Source organism: Hylobates moloch, unplaced genomic scaffold (assembly GCF_009828535.3).
Source record: "Hylobates moloch isolate HMO894 unplaced genomic scaffold, HMol_V3 SCAFFOLD_10, whole genome shotgun sequence".
NCBI classification, from domain to species: domain Eukaryota; kingdom Metazoa; phylum Chordata; class Mammalia; order Primates; family Hylobatidae; genus Hylobates; species Hylobates moloch.
This window is the reverse complement of record NW_026652285.1, coordinates 96,692,352-96,716,112: the sequence shown is the minus strand read 5'-3', so window position 1 is coordinate 96,716,112 and position 23,761 is coordinate 96,692,352. Positions and strand designations below refer to the sequence as shown.

The window sequence follows — 23,761 nt, the reverse complement described above, 5'->3', positions numbered from 1 at the left end:
TCACCTCTCTAATAGAGGCCTATAAATTAAAACTCAAATTTATGGAAGATATTTCTAGAAAGAACTACGGCCCCTGGCTGGAGAAATAAACATAGTCATAATAAAATACAATTACCTTTTTTTGGTGTTTTGGTTTTTTTAATAGAGATGAGGTCTTGCCCTGTTGCCCAGGCTGGAATGTGGTGATGCAATCATGGCTCACCACAGCCTCAACCTCCCAGGCTTAAATGACCCTCCCACTTCAGCCTCTCGAGTACCTGGGACTACAGGCATACACCACCATGGCTAGCTAATTTTTAATATTTTGTAGAGATGGCGTCTCCCTATGTTGCCCAAGCTGGTCTCAAACTCCTGAGCTCGGATGATCTTCCTGGCTTGGCCTCCCTAATCTCAACTAGGATTACAGGCATGAGCCATTGAGCCCAGACTAAAGTTATTGATTCACATCTCCATTTACCAGCACTCTACAAGTCTTTTACCTATTTTAATCTCTTAATTCTCACAAAAATCCAGTAAAGTAGATAGGTTTATAGATTAGGAAACCAAAGCTTGGAGACATTAAGTCACACAGCTAAAATAATGACTAACTGGGATACAAAGCTTGTGTTGCTTGGCTGGGCGCGGTGGTTCACGCCTATAATCCCAGCACTTTGGGAGGCCGAGGCAGGCGGATCATGAGGTCAGGAGATTGAGACCATCCTGGCTAACATGGTGAAACCCCGTCTCTACTAAAAATACAAAAAATTAGCGGGGCGTGGTGGCACACGCCTGTAGTCTCAGCTACTCGGGAGGCTGAGGCAGGAGAATCGCTTGAACCCGGGAGGCGGAGGTTGCAGTGAGCCGAGATCGCGCCACTGTGCTCCAGCCTGGTGACAGAGTGAGACTCCATCTCAGAAACAAAAAACAAAACAAAACAAAGCTTGTGTTGCTTTTACTTTTGGCTTCATAGTTACAGTAAAAATAAAACAAGGGGAAAGAAAACTTTAAGGACAACTTACTGTAAAAGCTCAATAAGTAGATGTTGGTTCTCTAATCCAGGCAGTCATCCTGAACTGCAGGTAGATGTAATGGGGAGCAGTGAGGCTACTGAGGAGAACCAGATAGGTGACACTGCTGTGATAAGATGCTTTTCACTACCTGACTGTACCTGCTAGGTGGACAAACCTGGTAGGCCCCAGGCATGCAAGAATTAGAAGCTCACTCAGATGAATCCCTCGGAGGCACCCTGCGCTTTACAATTCCTGGGCGCTCCTTCATACATTCCTATTTAGTTCTCATAGGAGCTTTTTAGGTAAAGTCACTGTCCTCATTTTACTGATGGGTATCCTGAGACAAAGTGGTGACAATATGGTATCAGTAATAATAATAGCTCACATTTTTGAGCATTTACTATATTCCAAGAACTTTACATGTCTTAACTCTGTTCACATTACATGTAATAACTCAGTCCTCAGTTACGATGTGATAAAAGTACTATTGTTATCCCCAGTTTATAGCTGAAGAACTGAGGCATGGAGAGACTAAGCAATATAGACTAAGCAATATAGACTGTAGATTAAGCAATATGACACATTCAGTAAATGTTAAAGCTGAGATTTAATTTTTTATTTCTTATTTTTTATTTTTTTGAGACAGAGTCTCACTCTGTCACCCAGGCTGGAAGGCAGTGGTGTGATCTCGGCCCATTGAAACCTCTGCCTCCTGGATTCAAGCGATTCTCCTGTCTCAGCCTCCTGAGTAGCTGGGACTACAGGCGCGTGCCACCATGTCCAGCTAATTGTTTGTATTTTAGTAGAGGCAGGGTTTCACCATGTTGCCCAGGTTGGTCTTGAACTCCTGAGCTCAGACAGTCTGCCCACCTCAGCCTCCCAGAGTGCTAGGATTACAGGCATGAGCCACTGCGCCCGGCCAAAGCTCAGATTTTAATCCAGACAGTTTGACTTCACAGCCCACGCTCTTAATCACCATATACTATACTAGGTTTTGATAGAGAAATTAGTGACCAGCCTGAGATCACAGGCCTAGCTTAATCCTCACCAATTTTGTATGAAGGTGGGGAGTACAGGTGTGTAATACAGGCGGTGGGCTTCTTTTGATGTCCCAAAGCTAAGAGGGAAAGCCCGTATTTCAATAGGCAGGAACATCACAGTGACTCAAGGCAGTAAACAAAGTCTGTGTTTCATGCAAACACCTAGCTTACCATTACGGGATGTGAATCGGCCAGCTTAGCAGTAGAAAATAAAAAGGACTGAGAGGTTTGAGTTACTATACACTCAGGACTGATCAATAATATTAACCCATTGTCTTTTATGCAGTTGTAGAGTGTATGCTTTATACCCGAAAGGTAATAAATTGTATTGCATTCATTTAAAACGTAGTATCCAAAAGGGAGTGGGAAGAATGATTTCCCTCTCTTTTCTGTACTCATCAAGCCACAGTAGATTCTGAGCATGATATTTTCATATGGCCTTTCCAAGCAAGGATATGTCCAGAGGAAAGGCAGATGGCCAGCCAGTGTGATGAGGAAATGATATATAAATCAGTTGTGGGACTAGGGGTATTAAACTCTAAAGGTTGTCAAACTCTTGGTGGAAAAGGGGAGGGAGCAGGCTTGGGCAGGTTGCGCAGTGTTCACAGATTATATTAAGACCAGGATGTTTTCATTGCAGGGAATTATATTTTAGCATCAAATAAGGAAGTAAGCTTTTTATCACTGGAGATGTTCAAGCTCATGTAGGAAAGTTACTGTAAAAATGCAGTTATGAAATTAGATAAAGGAGTTAAATGACTCTGCTAAGGCTCCTTCAGTAACATTATAGTTAAGACGAAATTCTTACTCCTTATCTAGTATTCTTTATACTACCTCCTGCCTCTGATCAGAGTGGTATCTAGCAAGTTTGACATCTGGGAAGTATCTTGAAACTCTGAAACCAGTGTCGTAATTTCTAATATGACAAACATATAGGTGCCATTCATACATCCACCCATTCAACAGTATTTCTGAGCACCTACTTCGCTAAGTCTTAGGATATAAGAGTACGCAGGACATAGTCCCTGTGTTTGAAATTTATATTCCTGGTGGAGAGGAAAGGTTAATATCTGCTTTTATCATTCAGCAATAAAGAAATATTCCAGTGTCAGTACATATTTACATATTGATGTTTTTAACACAAAAGTAGTACATACTTGTGCTAAAGAGATAATAGAGTAAAAATGTCCTCTTGTCTGTCCTCTGTGCCCTTCATTCTCCCTCTCTACCCTAATAATCACTGATAATAGTTTGGTAAATTTGCTTTCTAAGTTTTATCCATGTATATGCCAAAGCATGCATGTGTATGTTCATACGTATATATGTTATGGTTTTAAAAAACAGTGGTTTTTGAGATGTGTTTTATCCTTTTTAAGTGATTGCTTATTCCGTTGTATATGTATGTTAGTTTACTTAACCATTCTCCTCTCCTATAGATTAGTATTTAGGTTGCCCAACTTTTCACTATTACAGACAATGTAGCGGCTGTATTTAAAAAAGAACTCGGACATAAAAATGTAGAGGAAGATAATGAAGATAGGTGTCAGAAAGACATGCCCTACGAAATACTTTAAAAGGGAACACGAATGTTGGCTTCCTCAGTAAATAGTTATTGCGTGAAAGAGAAAGCTTAGGGGACCGTGGTTGTTGTCTTCTGTGAAAGGTTGTCCCATGGGGCCTCAGAGAACGGAGTTAGGTCTAGTAGGCAGAAAGTTACAGGGTGAAAGATTTCAAGTTAGAATAAGGAAGAACTTAATAATAGTCCAAGCTGTTGTGTAGTTGTGAGGTAGTGAATGCCTTACTTATGGAAGTATGCTAGTGTTCATTCCTTAGGTTGGAGTAGATGATCTCTTGATACCCCTTTAAACACTGAAGCACTGAAATTTTACCCATGTAGGAGAAATTACAGCGTTCACAGCACTCTTCAGACAAAAGAGCTGAGGGCTTCCTACTTTGCCCATTTACCATTTTCAGATGAATTACCCAGGGGGGGATTCAGAGATGATTTTTCCTCCGAAGACTAGATCCTGTGAGCCTTCTTTTTTCCCACCCCATTGTCGCTGTGAAGATATTACAAGTTGGCAGCTATTTTTAGTTATAAAAGTTTCAGCTTAATACAACCTCGAACCATGAACTGTTCAGTACAAGTAAATTGCAAAGACCATGAAGTCTCGTGTTGCACAGTTAATCTTCCTAATGCCAAAACCATACTCAGTATCCTTCAGGCCTCACTTTAATGCTTTTTGATGCTCATTTTTTGGTTGGAAAAACAATTATTTCATAGTTTCCAATACCCAGGATTTCTGGTGACCTTTTCCTCAGACCTTGGAAAAGACCGTCATCTCTGTCATGTCCACAGTGCTCTTCCTATAGCTTCTTAGATCTCCAGTTTGTCTATAGCTTGCCCTTAGGAATTTCTAGAAAATTCACCTTGCCTGTTTTGCCTGTGGAAATGCTTCATTATAGAAGTACTGCTGACACCCAATTAATTTGCTAGAATTCCTTCCACTGACGTGTGTGAACATACCACAGATCTCCTCCACTGAGCTAAGCCCACTGTGGAGTAGAAAAGGGCACGAAACCAGGTTTGATTCTTACTTTCTTCATGTGTTCTCAATTCGTATGACCTTGGGTAATCATTTCCCTGTGATTCAGTTTCCTCACTTGCAAAATGGAGGTTCTCTCATCAAACATATTGGAAAGAATAGTCTCTAGCAGTTGTTCCCACCTTTTTCTTGACATTTTGAAATCTACCTCCTTCCCTCCATGTTCTTGAAGTTGTCTTTAGATGATTCCTGATGATTAGTGACAAGATTAGTATGATTGCCATACCAGGCCATTATTGGAGCCTTGAGGCAAAAGGAAAATTCTAGTGATAGTCATCTGTTTAAAACTTTTTCTTGCATTAATTTTGTATTTTGATTTTAAAAGATTGTATTAAAATATTTATATTGATTGAGTGTTTTGGCACCTGCTTAAATTTTGCACAGAGGCAGTAGTCCCAGCTCTGCCTTTTGCCTTGTCCCTCGGCCTGTTCTCAGTTCATAGCCTCAGTTTCTCCATACTGTTGACTGCTCTCTATTTTGTACAGCTCTTTGTTTCCTTGGCTTCCCTGGCATTGTACTGTCCATGTTTTCCTTTGCTCCTAGGGTACCTTTTTTCTGTCTCTTCTTGTTCTTCCTGATCTCTAAATATAGATAGGCTTTCATTAAGGTCTGTCATAGTCAATTTTTTTTTTTGATGGTAAGTAGGAGAAACTCATCAAACTTAACTAGCTCAAGCCCTGAGTGGAAGTTATTGGAAAGAAACTGGGTTAGAGCATGGGACATAGAGAAACATGGAAGAGTTGGGATTCAGGAGGGACAGCAGGAGTCATCAGGAGCCACAGGAACTACTCTCAGCCCCTCTGAAACCATGAAGCATAGTACCTCTGCTTTACTTAATCCCCTAACCCTCATGATCACCACTACCACCTAGACAAATATCCTCTGCTTTTCAGCAACAAAGCCATCTCACTATTCACCTCACAGCTCACTCTCATCAGAAGTTAGCAAGCCCTGTGTCTTCATTACAAAATCTTGGCAATAGAGAGAATTGCATTAAGCCAGTGCCTTTTTCCAGTCCAGTCAGCAGTGGCCATTATCTGTCCCTGGTCCAGTCAACTTGTCTAGCGGTGTAAACATAGTACCCCAGAGGCAGGGCAGTGGCTGCTCTCAAAGAAAAGATTGGTGTGGGCTGAGCAGACAGCCAGAAAGATATCTACTGCAGATTCCAGTCTCTCTTCATATCCTGTCCTCTGCAATCGCATCCATGCCTACAGCCTCCCTACAGAAGGACTCCTCAGATCAATCTAACTCCAGAATTGCATGTTTGTGTTCATTGTGGCTCTCATCTCCCACTACCTCAACTAACCCACTGCTAAGACACAGTTAAATACCCACAGCCAGGAAGCCCTTTTGTCTGTACTCTTCCCTCTGGCTGAAATTCTTTTTGACATACTTCTACTCTAAGGCTCAGTTCAGATAATACCTCTCCTAGATAATCTTTCCTTCTGCCTCCCCATCTATCTCCAGAATGACTCACTCACTCTTCAGTGTCCACTACATCGTCTCTTGCTAGTTTAGTATTGACTGCTCTGTATTTAAATTGTGGGATTGATGTCCATCTCCTCCACTGCCATGAGATACATAAAGGGCATAGAGGGGCTCTCAAATATTTATTCAGTGAGTAAATGTTGCAATGATTTGAGACAAGAAGTAAGAATCTTAAATAATCAATGTCTGCTTTATACTTCCAACTTCAAAAATACTTATTTGTTTAGATACAGTGCATGGATGCAAGCTATCTATGAATGAAATGCCTTTATATTTTTTCCACTGAGAACAATTTATATTTTTGCCTTAGATTCAAGCAACTGTTTCCCTGCCCCCAACCCCCCACCAAGTAAACAAGGAATCCTTAAAAGTTTCCAGTGACATCAGACAAATAATAGATTTCTCCAACCAGAATACCTAAGTTTGCTATGAAGATGAAAACCTTGTATTACAAATAGCAGCTTAGTTTCTAAGTCAGAGATCCCCACATAGAGGAGATAGGAAGGAATTAAGGACTGTCTTCTGAATTTTTATTTTCTTGCCCTCACCTACAGTTGAGAAGTCAGACGATGGAGTAGCCTTTTTCCTGGATTCATTTCAGTTAATTGTAGTTTGTTTCTAGGCCTACACAGTTAATGGCATCAGTAACATTTTCTTTTGTCTTTTTCCCATTTTTTCTTCTAGTGTAAACCAAAAAGTATCAAAGACAGGTCTCAATCAAGTTAGAAGTTTATTTTGCCAAGGTTTAAGGACACGCCTAGGAGACAGGTCTGTGCCTTTCTCCAAAGAGGGTTTTAGAATTGAAACGAGAAAAGCAGGCTGGAGGGGAAAGAGGAAAGGTATGGTCACATTACTGAATCCACATGTTGCAAGAGAAAAGGAGCAGCTAGGGGAATAGTCAATTATGTATTCATCTCAGTAAATCAGCACTTTACTTAAGATAAGGAGAACATAGAGTTGCTGCCCGTGGAGATAGGTAACATTTTATCTGTAGCTATCTGCTTAGGAACAAAAGGAAAGGCAGCTTCTTGCATGACTCAAGTTTCAGCTTAATTTTTTTTTCCTTTGGCATAGTAAATTGGGGTCCCAGACTTTTATTTTCCTTTCACACTAGTGATCAGTAAGAATAACTCCCAAACAGTCCATCAGTCTTGTAAATTGCTCACTTGTTTTCATTCAGCTGATGTCAGTTTTTAGAAATGTCCTCTGAGGAACTCCATGTGTGACCTTTGGAAATGGAATTTTATAGTAGTATGTGCAGTGGAATGGACATGGTATGTAAATAGAGGAACAGTGCGATGATTTTTTTATTATTTGTGTTTAAATTCTGTGTTTGCAAATGAAATTTTGAGGGTACCTGTTCCCAATTTCAATTCTGCTGTACAGCCTGAGGCCTTCATTTCAGATAGTGGCAACCTCATGAAACTGATTGAAGTCAGTCCATAGAATGTACAACTGATCAGAGTTGGAACTAGTAATCCAGTTGAAACAGATCCCTTTTGTTTTAAATACCCTTTAGCCAGGCAAGTTCCAGATTGCCTTAGTTGTCAGTATAATTTTGGTCAAGCGAGCAGCTGTATTCTCCATTTCCTAAATCTGGCCTTCATCACAGTCTGAAAAGCAGGTTTTGATAAAAATCGGTTTCCAAATGTAATTTGCGTAACCTGAGCCCTTGGAATGGGTAAAATGCCCTTCTTGGGGTGGAGGAAGTATTTTTGTAACAGCAAGGCTGAGTGAAGGTATGAGAGTATGAAGCCTTTTTGTAACAGGTTTTGTCCTGTGTTTAACCAAATTAAGGTAGAACTGATTGCTAGAAGGGGAGGGTATGTCGTGCTCGCTTACAAGACAGATTGCACGTAGTACTCTGTTTCACAGATTTTGTTGTGACTCCTGTCATTTGTTTCCTTAAAGGGGGGGATGGGTGACGCAGCAGCAGCACTGAGGCTCATTTTTTTTTTTTTTTTTGAGACGGAGTCTTGCTCTGTTACCCAGGCTGGAGTGCGGTGGCGTGATCTTGGCTCACTGCAAGCTCCGCCTCCCGGGTTCACACCATTCTCCTGCCTCAGCCTCCTGAGTAGCTGGGACTACAGGCGCCCGCCACCATGCCTGGCTAATTTTTTGTATTTTTAGTAGAGACGGTGTTTCACCGTGTTAGCCAGGATGGTCTCAATCTCCTGACCTCACGATCCACCCACCTCGGCCTCCCAAAGTGCTGGAATTACAGGCGTGAGCCACTATGCCCAGCCTGAGGCTCAGTCTTGATACCTGCCATACCAACTATCCTTCTCTTCCCCCACCTTCATAGGAGGTAGTTTATGTAATGGGAAGTCTTATCTTTGGAAGAGTAATAAGGTTAAAACTCAGTTCCATCACTGATTTGCTGTGTCCTTGGGTAAATCACTTTGCTTTTCTAACCCTGGGCAAATCACTTAATTTTTTTCTTAATAAAAATAAAATACAGAAAAAGATAATACAAATGTTCAACTTGTCTTACTTTTCATGCAAGTTTTTATTTGGAAAGCATGGGTTGATTACATGATTACATTTCATTCTCCTCTTAAAAGACTGTTTCTATGTTTCTTTTTTTTTTTTTTAGACAGAGTCTCGGTCTGTCACCCAGGCTGGAGTGCAGTGGCGCAATCTTGGCTCACTGCAAGCTCCACCTCCCGGGTTCACGCCATTCTCCTGCCTCAGCCTCTCCAAGTAGCTGGGACTACAGGCGCCCGCCACCACGCCTGGCTAATTTTTTTTTGTATTTTTAGTAGAGACGGGGTTTCACCGTGGTCTCGATCTCCTGACCTCGTGATCCGCCCGCCTCGGCCTCCCAAAGTGCTGGGATTACAAGCGTGAGCCACCGCGCCCAGCCTTGAGACAAAGTCTTGCTGTGTCACCCAGGCTGCCGTGCAGTAGCACAATCTCGGTTCACTACAACCTCCGCCTCCTGGGTTCAAGCAATTCTCCTGCCTCAGCCTCCCAACTACCTGGGATTACAGGTGCCTGTCACCACACCTGGCTCATTTTTTGTATTTTTAGTAGAGACGGGGTTTCACCATATTGGCCAGGCTGGTCTCGAACTTCTGACCACAGGTGATCTGCCCGCCTTGGCCTCCCAAAGTGCTGGGGTTACAGGCATGAGCCACCACGCCCAGCCTCTATGTTTCTTTTCTTTTCTTTTTTTTTTTTTTTTTTTTGAGATGGAGTCGTGCTCTGCCAGGCTAGAGTGTAGTGGCGCCATCTCAGCTCACTGCAACCTCTGCCTCCTAGGTTCAAGGGATTCTCCTGCCTCAGCCTCCAGAGTAGCTGGGATTACAGGCACATGCCACCATGCCTGGCTAATTTTTGTATTTTTAGTAGAGATGGAGTTTCACCGTGTTAGCCAGGATGGTCTCAATCTCTTGACCTCGTGATCCACCTGCCCCGGCCTCCCAAAGTTCTGGGATTACAGGCATGAGCCACCGCGCCTGGCCTGTTTCTCTTTTTTAAATGTGTATGACTCTCTACTAGTTTAAAAAAAAAAGAGAGACAGCAAATTTTTAAAAAGCATCTGCTTGAATCTTTGCTGCCTCCTACAAAATGTATTTTCTCTGTCACTCCGAATGGATCATGATGTATAGCTAATTATTTTATTTCTTTACCACTCACTTTTAACTCAGTGTGATTTTTGTCCTAACCAGTTCACCAAAGTGGTTCTCAATAGTGACTTTTGAGCCTTTTTTATTCTGCACACTTTTTTTGTTTGTTTTTCCTTTTTGTGGAGAACAGGGTCTCATTGTCTTGCCCAGGCTGGTCTCCAACTCCCGGGCTCAAGCTATCCTCCTGCTCCTGCCTCCCCTAAGTACTGGGATTACAGATGTGAGCTACCGCACCTGGCCCTCATATGTTTTGATGTTGCATTTGACAATGCAGTCTTCGTTGTGGAATCCTTTTGTCCCTTATCTTTCTGATAATCGTGAATTTATATTCTACCCTTTTCTTCTTTGACCATGTCATTTCACTTTACTTCCCTAAGGTCTCAGCTTCCCCTCTCTGTTTTATCCTGCTGCTGCTTCTCCACATTCTCTGACCCCCTAACCCCCACCCCTTGGAGTTCTGATCTGCCGCCATAGCTTCAACTCTTCTGTGTGTTGAGGACTCCCAGATTTCTTCATTTTAGCCCTGACCATTGTCCCCTTAGTAGTTGCCTTTAGAATATTCCCACTTGACTCGCCCATTGTCCTCTCTTTAAACTAAAGCCATTAATTTCGCCCCACATTCAGCTTTTGTTTTCCAATTTCCTGTTTGAGATGCCGCATTTCTCACAGCCACCTGGTTTAGAACCTTGAGTTCCTCTCTGCCACTTTCCTATCCCCTCCTCTCTTCATCTCTCCTCTGTGGTCCAGTCGGTCAACAAGCCCTTTCTAGGCTCCTGTTCAAACATTTCAGTAGCCTTCTCTCAGCAGGATAATATCGATTGCAGTCTATTCCAAACCAGTTTTCAAGATGTATCTCCCACCATTCCTCCATAAGATCGCTCTATGCAACATCAATATCCTATGTAATTCTCTCAGACACACCTTGCATTTGTTTTCCTTCCTTTTGCCGTTGCTGATATCATTTCCCTTTCTTGGAATGCTCTGCTGTGTTTTGTTTTCAGCTTTTTTATTATGAAATATTAATACTTAAAGATAAATGGATAAAATACAAATGTACGGCTTAATGACTTACTGTAAAGCAACCGCCCAAGTCAAGATACAGAACACTGCCAGGATCCAGAAGCTTCTCCCCACCACCGTACTCTTAACACTGTATGTCTCTTTCCCTTCTTTGCCTGTTTTATTTTAAGCTTAATACAAATGGAATCCTGTAGTATTTATTCTTTGCTTTCACACTTCTTTTGCCCATTGTTTGTACAAGTCATCTGTGTTGTTGCAGTAGTTCAGATATGTTTACTGCTGTATAGTATTTCATTGTTGAACACATACCATCTGTAGTAATGTCGATGAACATTTGGGTTATTTTAAATGCAGAGCTTTTATAAAGCATGCCGATGTGAACATCCTTGAACTTGCCTCCTGATAGGCATGTGTATGCATTTTTATTGGGTATATACCTGGGAATTAATCATAAGATAGATGTCTCTTCCACTTTAATAATGACATGCCGTTTTCCATAGCGATTGTATAAACAAACAGTCCTACCAACAATATATGAAATTTAGTTTTTCTACATTGCCATCATAACTTGAAGTCTTTTTAAATTTCAGCCATTTTGATGGCTATGTAATATCTCATTGTGGTTTTAATTTGCATGTCCTTGATCACTAGTAAGTTTGAACATCTTTTCATAAGTTCATTGATTATGTGGCTTAACCTCCTTTGTGGCATGCCTATTCAAGTCTCACACATTTTTCTACTGGGTTGCCTTTTTCTTATTCTTATATAGGAGTTTTATGTATTTTGGAATATGAGCTCTTTGTAGGTAGTGTATTGCATGTATCTTCTCCCATGCTGTGGCTTGCCTTTTCGCTCTATTAAATTTTGTTACTTTAATGCAATTTTATCAATGTTTTCTTCTATGGTTAGTGCTTCTTCTGACTTCTTTTTTATTGTTTTTGTTTGTTTGTTTTTGAGACGGAGTCTCATTCTGTCACCCAGTCTGGAGTGCAATGGCACGATCTTGGCTCACTGCAACCCCTGCCTCCTGGGTTCAAGCGATTCTCACGCCTCAGCCTCCCGGGTATCTGGGACTACAAGCATGTGCCACCATGCCCAGCTAATTTTTGTATTGTTAGTAGAGATGGGGTTTCACCGTGTTAGCCAGGATGGTCTCGATCTCCTGACCTCATGATCTGCCCGCCAGAGCCTCCCAAAGTGCTGGGATTACAGGCGTGAGCCACCGCACCTGGCCTTCTGACTTGTTTTTTAAAATCTCTTTATAACTCAAGGTCATGAAGATATTCTCCTTTATTATCTTCTGAGAGATATATTATTTTGCCTTTGATATTTGGGTCTTAAATTAGAGTACAGTAGAATTGGGTTTCATTTTTTCCCATATAGATATCAAATTGCCCCATCACAATTCATTGAAAAGCCTTGTCTTTTTCTCAGTGCTCTGCAATGCCATCTTTATAAATTAAATACTCATATATGCATAGCTATGTTGTAGGGTTCTCCATTCCATGCCTTTGGTCTATTTATCTATCTTTGAGCCAGTAAAACATTTTAATTACTATAGCTTTAAAATAAATGTTGATATATGGTAGATTGTCTTGTCTTTTCTCAAGTGTCTGTACTAGTTTTGTTCTTTTGCATTTCCGTATACATTTCAGAATTAGCTTGTCAAGTTACACACACACACACACACACAGTGTGGATTTTTAATGGGACCTTACTGAATCTATAGACCTTTACTGTAATGACTCTTCCAATCCATGAGTGTCATATATCCCTCCATTTACTTAAAAACCTTCTTCAGCTTATCTTAGAAGTACTTTATATTAAATAAGTGTAATACAGTTTCTCCATAGAGATCTTGTATCTCTTTATTAGATTACACCTTGGGTATTTCATATTTCTTGATGCTATTGTAAATGGCATCTTTTAAAATTTTTCGTTTCTGTGCATGGTATAGAAATATGGTTAATTTTTATATGATTCTTATTTTGTCTGCGCTGGCTGGGACCTTACCTACAGTGTTGAATAAAGGTAGAGTACTGATCATAGGCCATCCTTGTCTTAAGTATCCAGACTCAAAAGAAAAGCACTTTTTTGTTTAAACATTTTATGATTCAGTGTGATAGTGGTATAGGTTTCTTCAGATAGCCTTTATCATATTAAATTTTTTTCTGTTTCTAGTTTGCTAAAAGTTTTATAATGTGAATTATATCAAAGACTTTTTTTAATTAAAGCACTATTCATAGCTTTATTTAAGATGAATTTTTTTTTTTTTTTTTTTTGAGACGGAGTCTCGCTCTGTCACCCAGGCTGGAGTGCAGTGGCGCAATCTCGGCTCACTGCAAGCTCCGCCTCCCGAGTTCACGCCATTCTCCTGCCTCAGCCTCTCCGAGTAGCTGGGACTACAGGCGCCCGCCACCACGCCCGGCTAATTTTTTGTATTTTTAGTAGAGACGGGGTTTCACCGTGGTCTCGATCTCCTGACCTCGTGATCCGCCCGCCTCGGCCTCCCAAAGTGCTGGGATTACAAGCGTGAGCCACCGCGCCCGGCCTGTTTTTTGTTTTTTTTTAGTTGCTGTTCATAAGTTTATTGTCTATATCTGAAAAATCATAGAAAATTGTTTGATTTAGCTCTCAGCAGCCGGCTCCTGAGCTCTGAGGAAGCTTGCCTTCTTTTGAGCTACCCGATCCTTCTTCTGAGCAAGGGACATTTTGGGACGGTTCCACCTCTTCTTTTTAACTTCTTTCTTGGGCTTCTTTTCATAGACCAGATTCTCTCGTATAGCAGCATGAGCTTTCTTATACATCTCCTCCATCATGTCTGGAGTTACGCTGTTCTTTATGTATTGAGAGAACTGTTTCTTGTAAGCATCTTCATCTTCTTCCATTAAGTAGCGCATGTAATCTGCAACATTCTGGCCCATGATGTGCTTCCGGTGTACTTCTGCATTAAATTCCTTGCTTTCAGAATCATAACCAGGGAATCGTTTGGTACTATGAGGGATAGACAAGCCTCCATCCACAGCTCCCTTCAGGGCACCAAAAACTTTATTGCCAGTGGTAGTTCTAGCAAGGCCTGCATCCAAATAGCAGGTGAAGGCACCTGGCTGACCATCAATGCTTTCCACATTGTATTCATCACCAGTCACCTCCACTTGGCCTTCATAGATCTTGTCCATGCCAAACCTATTGAGAAGCCTGCGGGCCAGCAGCAGGCCAGTACAATATGCTGCAGCATAATTTGTCAGGCCAACCTTCACACCATATTTTGGCAGTTCGTGTGCATATGCTGTGCAGACTATCATATCCCCCTCTATTCGGGCATAAGCAATCTGACAAATGATATCTCTGTTTGTTACACGACCTATCATCCTGTATTTGGGTGTGTTGTATTTATTTTTATCTTGTATCACCAAGCGTTTCCGAGCATAATAATCAGTTTTGCCCTCTCATCGTCTTCTAAATTTCACTTGGTGTCTCTTAAAGTAGGCCTTATTCTTAACAACTTTAACAAACCCCATCCTGCGGAACAGAGACCCGCGTCCGCGGCTCGACAGAGACCTGCAGGCCCAGCGGCGCTAGCGGGGGGAAAGGGCAAGATGAATTTTTCTTTTTGTTGTTGTCGTTGGTTTTTTTTAGAGACAGGTCTTGCTTTGTCATCCAGGCTGGAGTACAGTGCCACAGTCAGAGCTCATTGCAGCTTCAAACTCCTGGGCTCAAGGGATCCTCCCACCTCAGTATCCCGGGTAGCTAGGACCGTATAGGTGTGTGCCACCATGCCTGGCTAATTTGTTTATTTTTTATAGGGATGGGGTCTTGCTATGTTACCCAGGCTGGTCTAGAACTCCTGGCCTCAAATGATTCTCCCACCTCAGCCTGACTGGGAGCTAGAGCTTGCTGCTGCCCAGCATTGCAAGAGAGTATCATATCATACATCGCTAGCTTGGGAAAAAGATGAAAATTCAAAATTGGAAGTACTGTTTCTACTGGATACGTACCACTTTCATACCATCATAAAGTAGAAACGTCCTTAAGTTGAACTTTCTATAAGCAGGGGACTGTCTGTTTGGAGTTGTAAGGAATGAGTGAGTGATTCAGTGTAACAAATTTAGGACAGAACTTGGTACATAGGAAGCACCATGTACATGTCCTTACCATCTTGTACTGTATCATTTCATCCCTAGCAACTGTATGAGGTAAATACTAATATTATTTCTATTTTACAGTTAATAGTTAGACTAAGAGAACTGAATTATTTACCCACAATTATAAAACTAGCAAGTGGCAGAGCTGGAGTTTATATTAGTGTGTCTGAAATGCTAGGCCAATGTGTTTAAAACTTTTTACACTTCTACATACATTGTGATCCAGTACCCCACTGCACACTTGCACATCACAGACACACAAATGCACACACTTTAATTGAAACTGAAGTTTCACGGAATTTTACCCTTTCTTGCTGCATATGATGTACTTTGATATTTTTCATTTAATTTTTTTCCAAACGTGATGCTGTGGGTTATGACTTGTAATTTGGAAAACATTGCACCAAGCCATACCATTTGTTCATTTATTGCTCATTCATTCATTCATTCATTCAACAAACTGTGTATCTTCTCTATAGCATTCATTGTGCCAGATTTTTACTGTTAACATCTTTAATCAAAACCTACCTGCAGCAGAACCTTGGTTAGGCATAACTGAGAAGTCCTGCAGCTTTTGTAAAACAAGACCCCAAATTGTACAATTCTGGTCAGATCGATGACTAGATTCCTTTATAAATCTCTTTATCCTCATTTATTTTTTGTTCTTGCTAAATGATGTGGAGATGGGCATATCCATTTATTTGAGCAGACACATGTCAATGGTGCTCTGAAGAGATGTTGTTAGGGCTCTGTAGCTGGTTCAGATTGTTACTAATCTTCTAGGCCAACCATATCAGCAGCTTTATTTATTATTTTATTTCCTTTGAATTTGACATTTTTGCCTCTGAAAATATGTGTCCATAGAGACCCTAACTGAGCTCTGGATCTGCTCTTATTTATCAGCAGGAGTTTAAGAAATGCAATTTAATATGATAGTTCTTTTACCTATGCTAGAATAATCTCTGACTTAAAAACAAAAAATTCTTGTCAAGTGCAGTTGTGCATCCCTGTAGTCCCAGCTACTCAGGAGGCAAGGCGTGAGGGTCATTTGAGGTCAGGCGTTCAAGGCTGCAGAGTGCTGTGATTGCAACTGTGAATAGCCACTGCACTCCAGCCTAGGCGACATAATGAACCCTGTATCAAAAAAAAAAAAAAAAAAAAACAACAACAACAAACTTTACATTCAACCTAAGGTTTGAAAGTCTATAGCAAAGACCAAGCATGTTACCTTTTTTCTAATAATGCTTGTGTTTAGTTATGGTAACCAGCAATATATAGAATATTTTGAAGGAATAAAATTGTGGGCAGATCATGACTTTTACATACAAAGGGGTAAAACATAGCCTAATATTTGTGGCTACTTCTGTGCAGCTCTTCTTGATAGTCTTGCTGAAACTTAGTGAACTATATCAACTCTTTTAGAGAGGAATGAGATTCTTCTCAGAGGAAACCCAAGTTGGAGAGGAGTTTTCCAGCACCAAATTTAAGACATGACTTTATATGCCAGTTGTTTCTTTGTTTATACCCACTCTTCCACCTTCAGTTGTCTAACTGGTAGTTGTACTTCAGAATTCACTTCCTCTAGGAAATCTGTCATTACATTCCCCTGCCACCAGGCTGACTGGTGCTAATAAAAATTTTTTAAGTTTTTTGTTTTTATTTATTTATTTATTTTTTGAGACGGAGTCTCACTCTGTCACCCAGGCTGGAGTGCAGTGGTGCAATCTTGGCTCACTGCAACCTCCACCTCCTGGGTTCAAGCAATTTTTCTGCCTCAGCCTCCCAAGTAGCTGGGATTACAGGCTCATACCACCATGCCTGGCTGATTTTTGTATTTTTAGTGGAGACAGAGTTTCACCATAATGGCCAAGCTGGTCTGGAAATCCTGACCTCAAGTAATCTGCCCACCTCGGCCTCCCAAAGTGTTGGGATTACAGGTGTGAGCCACTGTGTCCCACCAATTTTTTTGTCTTTTAGATTAAAAAAAGAAAAGCTTATTATTAAGCAACAATTTTATCTAATGCTTATACTTTGCAAAGCTACTTTATTCTATTACAGACTATGAGGAAGCTAGAGCTCTGTGTCATTTATGGGTAATCTATTGCCTTATTGATTCTCAAACAGTTGTGTTTGTTTTGTTTTTAGAAATGGGATTTCATCCCGCCGCCCCCTAGGCTGGAGTGCAGTGGCATGATCACAGCTCACTGCATCTTCGACCACCTGGGCTCAGGTGATACTCCTACCTCAGCCTTCTCCTGGTTAGCTGGGACTATAGGCGCGCCACCATGTCTGGCTAATTTTTTGTATTTTTTGTAGTGACAGGGTTTTGCCATGTTGCCCAGGTTGGTCTTGAACTCCTGGGCTCAAGTGATCCACCCACTTTGGCCTCCCAAAGTACTGGGATCACAGGCATCAGCCACTGTAGCTGGCCTCACAGCAGTTCTTTTAAAAAAGATAATATCCACATTCTATTATCTAGAAACTGAGGTACATCTAAATAGGTTAAGGAACTTAAAGACACACTACTAGCAAGTGACAGAGCCTAGATTCTGATTCTAGAGCCCAAGTTTTTAATTTTTATGTTCTGTTGCCTGTGTTGCAGAAATGTGTTCCACCAACTTCTGTCTTTTTTTTGAGACAAGGTCTTTCTCTGTTGCCCAGGCTGGAGTACAATGGCGTGAACACGGCTCACTGCAGCCTTCACTTCCTGGGCTCAAGTGATCCTCCCACCTCACCCTGCAAGAAACTGGGACTGCAGACATACACCACCACCATGCCTGGCTAATTTTTGTATTTTGCGGGGAGACAGGGTTTCACCATGTTACCCAGGATGGTCTTGAACTCCTGGCCTCAAGCAATCCACCCACATCGGCCTCCCAAAGTGCTGGGACTACAGGCATGAGCCACTGTGCCCAGTCTCACAGCAGTTCTTTTAAAAAAGATAGTATTATCCACATTCTATAGAAGAGAAACTGAGGTACATCTAAGTGCTCAGTCTCCCAAAGTGCTGGGACTACAGTGCTCAGCCTGTCATTTTCTTTTCTATCCACAAGTTGAGGCTTACCTTGCCATGGGCCCTGAGATCAACTCTACATTGCCACCCAAGCCTGTCCCCTTGATTGCAGTGTATGTCTGTTCACCTAATCCCAGTCTCATCAATTAAAGTTTAAAGTTTGTTAAAAATTGTCTTGGGGGCAAGCACAGTGACTCCTGCCTGTAATCCCAGCACTCTGGGAGGCTGAGGTGGGTGGATCACCTGAGGTCACGAGTTTGAGACCATCGTGGCCAACATGGTGAAACCCTGTCTCTACTAAAAATACAAAAATTAGCCGGGCATGGTGGCACACGCCTGTAATCCCAGCTACTTGGAAGGCTGAGGCAGGAGAATCACTTGAACCTGGGAGGCAGAGGTTGCAGTGAGCCGAGATTGGGCCATTGCACTCCAGCCTGGGCGATAAGAGCGAAACTCCATCTCAAAAAAGAAAAAATAAAAGACAAAACCAATTGAATAACTATTTCCAGGATGCTAATGGTTAAGTCAGATTAGAGAAAGGATTTCAGTGTTTTGCCAGAAGGCCACATTCTGTTTAATACTGTTTTAAGGATAGAAATGAAAATAATGTAACACTGACCACACATGTAGACAAGAAGGAGATGGAAGAAATAATATACTAGGTGGCAGGACCCAGATCCCCAAAGATTTCAATAGCCCAGAATGACATGCAGAATTTATTATATAAAGATAAAATGGATCAAGGGCAAATGTAAAGTCCTACCCTTGGGTTCAACATTCTACTTCCCAAGAATGGAATAAGAAAGATATTGGTTAATGGTATGTGTGGCAAATACTTCAGGTTTTAGGTGCCTGTGAAACAGATGTGAATTAAATATGTGTGTGGTTGAGTAGGAGGTGGCAGGGAGGATTGAAAATATAGCAGTCTTAGAATTGGAAGATCTTGAATTGCAATTCCAGCTCCACTCCTGATTGGTTGTGTAACCAAGAGTATTTACTCTTTCAGCATCAGTTTTTCCCATTATAAAATGTGTGGCATGCCACAGAGATTCAGTCATTGTAAAATGTATGTACTTACTGCTGTTGCTAGCTGCAGAAACATAGAAGCAAAATCAATTCAGTCTTAAATGATATTAAGAAAAATCATTCAGTTCTGGATACTTTGTTTTAAGAGAGATTTTGATACTATATAATTCATTAAGACTAAGAAATGAGAAGGAAAAAAATCACAGTTGGACACTCCATTATTATTATTATTATTTTCTTTTTTGACGGAGTCTCGTTCTGTTGCCCAGGCTGGAGTTCAGTGGCGCGATCTTGGCTCACTGCAAGGTCTGTGTTCCGGGTTCAAGTGATTCTCCTGCCGCAGCCTCCCGAGTAGCTGGGATTACAGACATGTGCCACCACGCCCGGCTAATTTTTTGTACTTTTAGTAGAGATGGGGTTTCACCATGTTGGTCAGGCGGGTCTCAAACTCCTGACCTCAGGTGATCTACCCTCCTTGGCCTCCCAAAGTGCTGGGATTACAGGCGTGAGCCACTACACCCAGCCTGAAAACTCTATTATTATCTTTAAATCTCTGAATGGTTTATATATGAGCTAGGTTAGATTGTACATTTGTTTTTTACCCATGAACACATTATTCAGGGCAGTGGTGGAAGCTTCAGGTTTGGCTCCATGTAAAGAAAAGCCTTTGAACCATTATAACTGTCTAAAAGTAGAATGAATGGAATGAAGTGCCTTATTGAGTCACTAGAGATGTGCAAGTAAGAGTATGGGGCAACTCTTTGTCTTGGAACATTGTGGAGGGAATTCATGCCTCAGGTAAAGATCTGTTCAGGGCAATTTCTAAGGTCTTTTCTAACTCTTAAGATTCCAGATTCAGTAATAGAGGAATAATACCTCTCGAAGTTACTGTAGTGAATAGTGTATGTAAAAACTTCTTGCACGTTGCATGGTACACAGTTGGTGCTCATTGAATGTTTTTTGCTTTATAAGATAAGAATAACCCTTGCCTTGGCCTGGTACCAGCAAGATAATGAATGTAAACATGCTATAAATACCCTTCAAATCCTTTGCAATAGGAGATGCAGAAATCTGTATCTGACATCTGGCCAGGCACGATTAGGGGCATTTGCTTCAGTTTGTTCATTTACAAAGGGGGAGTTTGGCTTTTTTGGTTGGTTGGTTGGTTGGGTGGTTGGTTGGGTGGTTTTCAGTGGGGAAGGGACTGACTTACCTGCATGTAGAATGTATAGATTTGCCTTGCTGTGGCCAAAGAATGTAATGGTTAGAAACCTAGACTTTTGAGCTTCCAGCCTTTCCTTACTAGCTGGATGACTATTAGGGAGTGATAGCACCTCATGGGCCTCCATTTCCTCATCTGTAAAATGTTGAGGGCACCTCATTTAGGAATAATTGTGATTATTCAGCACAGTCATGTATGTTAAGTGCTTGGTCAGAGCATAGCACCTAAGTGGTCAGTTAACAATAGCTGATTCTATTGTTGTTATTTTTCACATACTGAGAGAGAAGTTTTCCAAATGCTTCTTTGAAGGGCTACTAGATTGATCTGGAGAGAGCCTTTCTTTTGTACCATTGAGAAACTCCCTTTTGAATTAGTTCCTCATCCATGGCATAGACCATTTTTTGAAGAAACAGAACATGGCAGGCAGTAAGAATAGCTGTAACCAGACAGAGAAGCAGTCCTAGGACTCCAGGCTCCTTAAAGAAATATGGCCCTTTAGTCTTTGATCTCAGTGTGGCTTTTAAAAACTATCATGAGAAAAGCAAGCAGTGTTACGAGACATAAGCAGGTTCTTAACAGGTCTGTATTTGATTGTCATTCTGTGGGTTCTTTGCTCTGGCTCCAGATGCTGCACAGAATGCCACAGGAATGCTTTATGAAGAGGTTGTTGAACTCCAGTTCTGATATTGGTGGTTCAGGGTCAGCCACTTTCTAGGTGGACAAATTGTTTAACCATTTTGGAGCTTCCACTTAATCATTTACAAAAGGGTGATAACAGTTGTACTCACCTATGTATGGGGTTTTGAGGATTACATGAGTCAGTGAAGTAAAGCCTACCTAGTTGTGGTGGGTGTTCAGTGAAATCATATCAGTGAAGAAAGGAAGGTGTGTCCTTGTGGATATATTCATTATAACTATTTTTAAGTCTATTCTAATAAGGCTCTGGTTTACATTATAGTCATATCTAAAAGAACACTGAAGGTTTTAAAATTAGAAAATTTAGATTCTTCTATAGCCAATCATAGTTTCCCAACAATGCTTCATGTTCCATTTCCAGGCCTTTTCAGCACTCTAGGAAATGCCATCTCAAACATAGTGGGTGCTATTTTTATGCTATTCATTTTGCCTGTTTGGCCTTACCTTTTTAATTTTTAAAATTTGCTATTGTAACTTTTCTGTAGTGTTTACCTTGAGCTTTCTTTATGTTTTCAAAAGGAAAATAAAAGGAATACTGATTACACCAGGGCCATTTTTATAGGGTATCTTTTTTATTCTTAATAGGGCTTTTTGTATTTTGTTTGTTTTGCAAACAACAGAAACTCACTTAAGTTAGCTTAAGAAAGAAAAGGAGGATTGGCCCGCGTGGTAGCCCACTCCTGTAATCCCAGAACTTTGGGAGGCTGAGGTGGGTGGATCACGAGGTCAGGAGTTCAAGACCAGCCTGGCCAACATGGTGAAACCCCATCTCTACTAAAAATACAAAAATTAGCCAGGCATGTTGGCGCGTTCCTGTAATCCCAGCTACGCGGGAGGCTGAGGCAGGATCATTACTTGAACCGGGACCTGGGATGCAGAGGTTGCAGTGAGCCAAGATTGCGCTACTGCACTCCAGCCTGGGCTACAGTAGAGTGAGACTCCGTCTCAAAAAAAGAAAAAAGGAGGATTGTATTGCAATAACGTGGTTATGTCAATTTGTCACTGTGCTGTTTTCTCAAAGGAAGTGTATCCAAGCCTTAGAAAAGTCTGTAACCAAGAACTGTAGAGTCCTCAAGAACCTAGGCAGTCTTTCCGTATCTGTCGTTCTGCATTTCCATGGTTGTATAATCTCATATATAATCTCATATATGTACTTGTCTCTGAATACCTGCTGTTTGCCAGCTGACTTTGGACAAGTCTTAATATTGCCTGTTTCCCTGTTTGCGAAAAAAAAAAAAAGGCGTATTAGTTTCCTGTGCTGCTGTAACAAATTACCACAAACTCAGTGCCTTAAAACAACAAAAGTTTACACTCTTACTGGAAGAGAAGCCATAAATCCAAAATCAGGCCAGGCATGGTGGCTCACACCTCTAATCCCAGCACTTTGGGATGCCAAGGTGTGCAGATCACTTGAGGTCAAGAATTCAAGACCAGCCTGGCCGAGATGGTAAAACCCCGTCTCTCCTAAAAATACAAAAATTAGCAGGGCATGGTGGCAGGCACCTTTAATCCCAGCTACTTGGGAGGCTGAGGCAGGAGAATTGCTTGAACCTAGGAGGTGGAGGTTGCAGTGAACCGAGATTGAGCCACTGCACTCCAGCCTAGGCGACAGAGCAAGGCTCCCTCTCAAAAAAACAAAATAATAATCAGTATCTCTGGGCTGAAATGAAGGTGTTTGCAGAGCCACACTCCTTTCAGAAGCTCTAGGGGAGAATCGGTTCCTTGCCTCCTCCAACTTTGGTGACTGCTGTCATTCCTTGGTTGGTGGCCAGTTTCTGCCTCGGTCTTCGTATCACCTTCTCTTTTGCATGTTATGTGTTTCTTCTTCTCTACTATCTTTATCAGATCTCCCTCTGCCTCTGTCTTACGAAGACACTTGTGATTGTATTTCGGGCCCACTCATATAATTCAGAATAATCCCCTAACACAAGATTCTTAATTTAATCACATCTACAAATACCCTTTTTCCTTTATAAGGTAGCATTTTACAGGTTCCAAGAATTAGGACCTGATGTCTATGGGTCGCAGTTATTCTGCTTACTACAGATGGCAATCATAAAGACTCATCTCAAAGTTGGCATATATTAAGGGCTCCAGCCTCCTCCTTTCTCTGCATCCCTCCTATATATACTACCATGACCCTCCATTAACATTGCCTTTGAAAGCCTTTCCTTTCAGGAATGTCATTATCACATTAAATGTGTACCTGCTGGGGTAATAATAATGAAAATAATAGCTGACAGTTATCAGATGTCTATTATAGCCCACATACTGCAATGAGAACTTTGTCCATGGGATATAGGTATTATTATAATCACCATTTAACAGATGAGAGAAATTAGAAAAGTAAAGAAGGTCAATTTTTCCGTAGTTCACCCAGCTAGTTTCAGAGCTAGGGTTCAAATCAGAATCTCTCTAATTATAAGCGTTCTCTAATTTATGGTATAGTGATGTGCCTTTGTTTTTGTTTATTTGTTTTTTAAGAGATATGGTCTTGCCGTCGCTCAGGCTGGAATGCAGTGGTGCAATCATAGCTCACTGCAGCCTCAAACTCCTGGGCTCAAGCAGTCCTCCTGCTTCAGCCTCCTCAGGAGCTGAGACTACAGCTGTGTGCCATCACGCTGGCTCTATAATGATGTTCTCGATTATTATACCTTGCCTCTTACTCAGGAGTGAGGTTGAAATATCTGATTTCTTGTTTTGGCCTCTGATCAGAACCTTCCCTGGTGATTTCCTGTACCTGCTGGCATAGCTTCACATCACAGTTCACAGGGTGCTTTTTTGTCATGTGCCTGCTCTTTAGCAGTTGCTTGGTCCTGAGTAAATGCAGTTTAAAGGAAGAGAAAGTGAAGAGCTATATTCTATCCTGAATTTCCTCCTCGAG

General features: G+C 41.4%; 3 protein-coding genes across 17 annotated transcripts in view; 2 read left to right on the top strand and 1 right to left on the bottom strand.

Annotated features, from left to right (window-relative positions):
* LOC116475645 (pseudouridylate synthase TRUB2, mitochondrial) overlaps window positions 1-23,761 on the top strand; it is a 124,250-nt gene that overhangs the window by 32,651 nt on the left and 67,838 nt on the right. The window lies entirely within an intron of this gene.
* The window catches only part of NR6A1 (nuclear receptor subfamily 6 group A member 1), a 256,354-nt gene that overhangs the window by 199,694 nt on the left and 32,899 nt on the right, over window positions 1-23,761 (top strand). The gene's annotated exons all lie outside the window — the stretch shown is intronic.
* LOC116475646 (large ribosomal subunit protein uL18-like) lies at window positions 13,340-14,364 on the bottom strand. The gene is given in 1 exon segment (XM_032761301.2): window positions 13,340-14,364. A coding segment is annotated over 1 exon segment (894 nt). The 5' UTR covers window positions 14,297-14,364; the 3' UTR covers window positions 13,340-13,402.